This window comes from Lepidochelys kempii, chromosome 1 (assembly GCF_965140265.1).
Source record: "Lepidochelys kempii isolate rLepKem1 chromosome 1, rLepKem1.hap2, whole genome shotgun sequence".
Classification (NCBI taxonomy): domain Eukaryota; kingdom Metazoa; phylum Chordata; order Testudines; family Cheloniidae; genus Lepidochelys; species Lepidochelys kempii.
Window position 1 is genome coordinate 235,362,820 of NC_133256.1, and position 6,956 is coordinate 235,369,775.

At 45.1% G+C, this 6,956-nt stretch overlaps 1 protein-coding gene across 30 annotated transcripts in view; it reads right to left on the reverse strand.

The window, feature by feature from the left end:
* Positions 1-5,096, reverse strand: part of PLEKHA5 (pleckstrin homology domain containing A5) — a 273,041-nt gene extending 267,945 nt beyond the window's left edge. For 7 of the 30 annotated variants that reach the window (XR_012155733.1, XR_012155734.1, XM_073318870.1 and 4 more), the window contains exons 1-3: positions 4,862-5,088; positions 4,683-4,759; positions 1,895-1,952 (exon numbers count right to left, since the gene is read on the reverse strand). Coding sequence is in view for 25 of the 30 variants with exons in the window: in XM_073318870.1 (XP_073174971.1) it covers positions 1,895-1,952; positions 4,683-4,759; positions 4,862-4,950 (224 nt within the window). In the remaining 5 variants the exon portion in view is untranslated. Of the gene's footprint in view, positions 1-1,894; positions 1,953-4,682; positions 4,760-4,861 lie in introns of all 30 variants that reach the window. The other 23 variants (XM_073318839.1, XM_073318812.1, XM_073318986.1 and 20 more) reach the window with 9 other exon arrangements.
* Positions 5,097-6,956: the final 1,860 nt, after the last annotated feature.

Sequence of the window (6,956 nt, forward strand, 5' to 3'; positions counted from 1 at the left end):
TGACATAGTTCAGAGCAATTTTAAACATCCCGTTTCTTTATCGCCTCATTTTGCAGCATTTCTACCTAAAGTTGCATGAATGCAGTATAGTAAAGTAGCCTTTGGAAAGAACATTTTAATATTGACAAACAAGCTTCTCGGAACTACAAGTCACAGTCCATCAACAACTAGGCCTTTTGAGATAGCTTGGTAAAGATTCCAATTGCAAGTTTTGGTATTACAATCAAAATCAGAAAACTCGAAAATCAATTCTAAAAGACTTATACAGTGGGTCAAATCAATACAGTCATTTATATTGTACCCATCACTTGCCATCTGGCACAACTTAAATATCACATACCTTCCTCAACATTCACAGCAGAAAACTGCAAAGAATTGTAGAAAAATGGGCAGTAGCTTACCGTTCTTACATTAGTAGTGTTTACTCATAAGAGTTGTCCCATTTATACACTACTAATGCAAGTAAGGGACGTATATCAGACCTCAGCATACTGAGAAGTGCCTTCATAAGTCTGAAGACGTTTACAATTTGTTGGAGTGCCTAAAGCTTGAACAGAAAAGGAGGAAGCATTCCTCTATATTATAGGTTGTTGTGATTTTTTGTTTTGTTTGGGGGGGGGGTTGGGGAGGTGCAATGTAGAATATTATGTTCACCTCACATTGAAAAGGTTTTAAGAAGTCTGCACAGATCGAACACCTACTTTTGACTTTAAAAAAAAAAAAGCCTCACCTCTGTTTCTCAGTTAAAAGAATATTACACAAAACGACCAAAGTGGACACTTCCCTGAACCAATCACTTAAAAAAAAAGGGGGTGGTGGTGGTGGTGGTAAGGACCTGGTTTATTCTACCCAAATATTAATGTACTGAAGAATTCTGAAAACAGCTTAAGGATCAAGCCATCCTATGCTACTACAAAAATCTGGTCAAGTCACAAAAAAACCTCATCTCATTAATCAAAGACAGACATTTGAAAAAATACTTGAACTGAGAATCATAGAATCACAGAATAACAGAGTTGGAAGGGACCTCTGGAGGCCATCTAGTCCAACCCCCTGTCCAGAGCAGGACCAATCCCAACAAAAGGAATCACACAAAACCATGCCAAGCTGCAACTGAGCTATTACTAGCTGAAACTGAGTTGATATAGAATATCGGGGTTGGAAGGGACCTCAGGAGGTCATCTAGTCCAACCCCCTGCTCAAAGCAGGACCAATCCCCAACTTTTGCCCCAGTTCCCTAAATGGCCTCCTCAAGGATTGAACTCACAACCCTGGGTTTAGCAGGCCAACGCTCAAACCAGTGCTAAAGTTACAATAGGACATATTTAAGCACACAATGGTAAATGCAGACAGTTTTTTCTTTTACAGAATTTCTGAAAAAATGTAAGATAAAAGATAAATCAGATTAAAAACAAAACTGACAGTTTAGTGGTTTTAAAATGTAATTACTATAAATACGATGTTCAGTAGCCAGGAATCCTGTCCCAACAAGAGATTATTATTTTATTTTTTTTAAAAACTGTCCTTGTGAAATTTTTTTAGATACACACATCACTTAAGCACATATGTACACAAACTCAGGCTGTATCTTGAATTTTCCAGCCATTTCTTGCTAGATGTGTACACACTATCATAGCACATATGATAGTTTCCATCTGCACCTGAAGTGCTCAAAAAAAATCTAGACACTAAGTTCAAGAAATCATTGCCCTAACAATGTAGAATAAACTAAATACAATTGATCTCTGCTATTATATACTGCACACTCCTTTTAAAGTGATTATTCATAGATTGCATTTAATCCTGAATTAAAATTTACTCATTAAGAATAATATACAGCCACACTTAGGAAATTTCAAATTTTAGTATCTTGACAAACTATCATTCAACTCACTTTATGTAGTATCTTGCACCTTCAAAAGTATATGCTTCTTCCCAACCTGTGGGTAAGTCTAGAAAACAAGAAGTGATACATCATAAATTTTATAGAGTAGACTAGCGCAGAGTTACAGCAATGTGCATACCTGGCCAATATGTACCTTTGTCTACACAGAGAAACAAAATACAAACTGTTAAAGTTTTTATATAGAGTCAACAAAAAAATTGTTTGGGCTTAAACCATTCCCTGTAGTGTGCAAACAATATAAATGGTAAAATGTAAATTAGATTAGCATTTTCAGAAGTAGTAATTCAGGTAAGGACATATGTAAGCCCAGAAGTGTTCCTTCTCTTTAAACAATAATTAGAATTGTTGCAGGCCTAATCTTAAAAAGTATTAGTTCTAAATTACTTGATAAGGTAAAGATTTAAGCAAATCAATTTACGAAGTTCTGCAGTGCATATAAGTCACATGCATCCTAACAAGCATGATATCCTCTTAAAATACACCACAGAAGATATTTGGTTTATATTAGCATAGGTATATCACTAAACACTGTCCCTAAGACACACACCAACTTTTTTGTAGTGTTGACAACTCTGTTCAACACTGCATGAAAATACATTCATCTCACATCTAGGGCAGAAAGAGATGACTTATTTTTTCCCCTCTGTTGAGTATCAGTTTCCTAAGCAAAATGAGTCAACAAGGCAGAGGCCCCATCTAGAGAAGTAAAATCTTCATAGAATAAACTGAGGACCAGATTTTTAAAGGTATTAGACACCTGAAAGTCTACCTACTACCTACATGTTTAGGTGCTTAAATACCTTCTAATATCTGTCCCCGAGACTGTAAAAGGTGGGGATTTTGTGTCGACTTAAGGGAATAAAGGCCATCTACAGATGCTTTGGGTTTTTAAAACAATTCATTTTCAAAGCTAAGACAAAACTATCCAGTCTAATGGGTCTGTTTCCTTTATCCCTCCAGTCTGCTTTTTCACTTCATGATATATCGCAGTCTCCTCTAGGAAAAGAAAAATCTATAGAGTCTTTTGATAAAGGAGTAGGGGAAAGTATGGACCAACAGGATGCCTCTCCAGCGTAAACAGGAATGGCCATCACATGGAGAAAGAGCAAGTCTCCCATAACGGAGTTCTCGCAAAGCAGATACTTAACTCTCCAGGGATGTGGACTTTAAAGACGACAATTCCCTGCTAACAGTGTGAAATATTTGAATGACTTTATTTTTTTGCAAATGTGCATGTAGATCAGTTATTCGGTCACAATCCCTCCTTAAGACAGAGACTTCAATTTAGGTTACAAAACCAAAATCAGCTAAAATAAGTTACAAAATCCTGTCTATATATGGGAAATGAATGAACAGATGTGCACATGAAAACAGAAAATACAGATACAGGTTTGTTTGTACATGATACTGTATCTGTTATCATACGTACATGATACCACACAGAAAATATTTCACACTAACGTTAAAAGAAAATTTAAGTTTACCTGCCAATAACTCCCCAGTTAAACCAATACCTGAATACTTCATAACAAAACTATTTCCTCTGAAAGAGGATAATGGCAAACAAGAAGGTAGAAATAAAAATCAAGCATTTAGGTGATTAGGATAAAACATCAGTGATTCAATAGAGCCATTAACAGTTATTTAACAAGGAATTCATGTGTGACTAGCAGCAATGTCCAACAGCAAATGTACATATGGCCCTTTACCCCTTCATAGTGGATTTAAGATAACTTCTCAGTTAACATAAATGCTAATTACACAGGGGAAGAGCATGAAACCAATGGTTCTACTTCCTGCATTTCAAAGGCTCATGGTTATAACTCACAGCTATTCACCACAGATAAAAGTGTAGGGAGATTTAAAATCAGAAACCCATTCCCCCAACTGTTCCCAACTCACAGGAAAAGAAGAAAGGGGAGGGAGTATAGCCAATGTTTTTCAATAACCCTGGGTGATATTTTAAAATAAAGAACCTCTTGAATACAAACATGAAAGAGGAATACTCCAATAACTTGATCAGTTACAGATTCTCCTCTTCTCTCCCCCATAGTTTACAGGAACGAAAACAACTGCATTTGTAAACACAGGCACAGCCTCCCAGTGGCATTTGCAGCCTGCGTGCAGTTCCAGCAGTGGGAGTTTGGCTCTGGGTCTCCAGAGCGCCTGCTGAAAATCCTCCTCCTCCAGCACCTCCTTCTGCTGCTGTTGCTCCCGAGAGGAACAAACAGCAGCCTCAGAGGAGATTGATTCCACCTCCACCCCCAAATTACTCCTCATGCTTCATCCCCTTTTCCCTCCTACCCATGCCACCTCTCTGTCACTTAGAAACACGCACACGCTCTCAGCCTATATTGGAAAAAAGGGGTGGGGGGTGGGGAGGGGAGGTTTCTAGATGACTATACTTAGTGGGCTCTCCCTAGGCATTTCTCGTACACCTATCGTAATTCCCTTTAGGTGCCAAGGTCTCGACAGGAGGGATGAGGAAGCAGCGTCGCTGGGGCTGGGGGCGGGGGGGGATGCAGCGGTGAGGGCTCTGACGGGGGAGTCGGGAGGAGGCAGCGGTTGTGGGGGGACGGGGGGGGAGGGGGACAAGAGGCTCCGGGGGAACAGAGAGGGGTGAGGCAGCTCCAGGGGGTGGGGCCAGGGGCGGGGGTAGGGGGGAGGAAACGGCTGGGGTAGGGGGGAGAGGCGAAGGCTCCCGGGGGGAAGGGGAATCTGCACTCGCAGGCGGCGGCGGCTCCCCAGGCGGTCGCTGCCCCGGCGGGGCCGTTACCTGCGCTGCGGCGGTGCCCGGTGATCACGGCCTCTCCGGTGTGCGGGTGCAGCCAGGTCGTGCTCTTCGCCTCCTCGCTGCGGGGGTGGGGGGGGGGGGACACACACAGACACCGGGTCAGTCAGCGCCAGCGCCAGCCCCGCCAAAGCCCCGCGCCCCGCCCGGCCCCCCGCACTCACTTGATGAAGAAGAGGCGGCCGCCCTGGCTGATCCCGTAGCTCCAGTTGCCGGGCAGCGAGCACAGCCGCTCCGCGCTCAGGTCCGCCATGGCCGAGCCGCCGCTACCGCCACCAGCGCAGCCGGGGAGAGGTGGCGGGGGGGGGGCTACGCGCGGCCACGAGCGCGGGCGCGTCACCGCCGCCGCCAACACCTATGGGGGCGAGAGGAAACCGCACCAACCGCCCGGCCCGGCCCCGCCCCTGCCGCCGCGGGGACGCGCCCGGCGTCTTGCCTGCGGGGGCGCGCCTGCTGGTGCTGCGCCCGGGGCGCCCTGGCGCGGGGCGGGTCCGCGTCCTGCAGGGGGCCTGACGAGGGGCGAGCGCCGAGGCGTTCACACGCCGCTGCTGGCCGTGGGTGCCGCCGCTTCGGGCAACGGGGTGGGCGCGCTAGCAAACAAACCCTGCCGGAGAGAGCGCGTCCTGGGAGACCGAGCGAAGTCCAAGGCAGGTGCCGGACTCTCTCAGCCTCACCTGTGTGGGGAGGAGCCCAGCGCGGCTGCAGCCTAAACTCCCTCCCCCGGGAGCGGAGCAGGCTCGAGGGCAGCCCTTGAGGAAACCCCAGCAGGGAGTTAAAGGCGCAGTTAACCTGACACGATGGCACCAGCTTTCCTCCCTAAAGTGGTTCACATGGATCACGTCCCTCCCTCCAACTTCTACGGGCCCCAAAGTGGGATACAGTATGCCAGAGGTCGAATGAGTACCAAAAAAATTATTCCTACAGGAAACTCACAGGGTTGCATCCGATGAAGTGGGTTTTAGCCCAGGAAAGCTTATGCCCAAATAAATGTGTTAGTCTCTAAGGTGCCACAAGTCCTCTTCAGGGTTTGTTTGTTTTTTCCGAAAGGTTGGCTTTCCCTGCACTGGATACAACTTTTGGTTTAATCTGAGATACAAAGATGTCCTATATAAACAACTTTCAACAGTAAAGGGAGGAGACCCCTAATGTGTGTGGAACTTGGAGAATAAAATGATAGTGTTCCTTAAAATGAGGTGCATTTGAAAGGTGTGGGGCACAGTAAGGTGGCCCCGGGATCAGGGCTTAAGGTGTTAGTAGTAATTTGGGTAACAAAGACTCCAATCTTGCAGGAAAAAACAAATGGAGGCACCTACCTATCTTTACTCATGTGAATAATCCCACTGTAGTGTGTATATTTACGTTCATCTACATATACTTTCTTAGTTTTAACTGCAAGAGTGTAAGTAATTAATGAAAATACTCAAGAGAACCCTCACACTGGAGGTTTTTGTTCTTTAAAATAAGTTAGCAGGTCCTGATTTCCTCATGAAGGGTACATTGAAATATTTTAAAGCCCTGTATCCAAAAGTAAATTGGAAATTGACAACCTTGTCCCTCTCTAAGCAACTTTTGACAAGTTAAGACAAAGCTGCGTCTTTTCTAAACACAGTTCTGACATGACTTCACTCTGCTCAGACATTGTGGTCAAAGTGTTAGGACACAGTTGAGCTACAGCCAAGTTTTAAAAAACCTTTAAGTGTTGTTTTGTACTGTAGACAGGATTTTTCAGACCATGAAAAATGGAAACCTATGAGTGGATCATAGCTTATGTCCCTGTAAAATGCCTTAAAGAATCAAAATAAAGTAAAAGAATCCTCCCTGTTCATAGACTCAGACTAATAGACTATTGTCAGAAGGGACCATCATGATAGTGTAGTCTGACCTCCTGCACATTGCAGGCCACAGAACCTCACCCACCCATTCTTGTGTTCATGGGCAGTTGGTGAAACTTCCCCTGGGGGAGGCTTGTTCTGCCAACAATCCCACCCACACTTCACCCCTGCTCTACCCCAGGCCCCACCCACCACTGACTCACCACTCATCTCCTCTCACACACACTTTGAGGTCTCCCCCTCCAGTCATCTCCTCCCCACCAACCTGCCACTCACCCATCTGCTGCTCTCCTCCTCCCCTTCCCCTCCCCCGCTAGATTCCCCCCCACCTGCCGTGCAGCTGGCTCACTGCTCACCTCCTCACCCTGCTGCCCCCCCTTCCCCTTTTGACCTAAAGCACTAATAACATTACCCAAGAGGGTAACAT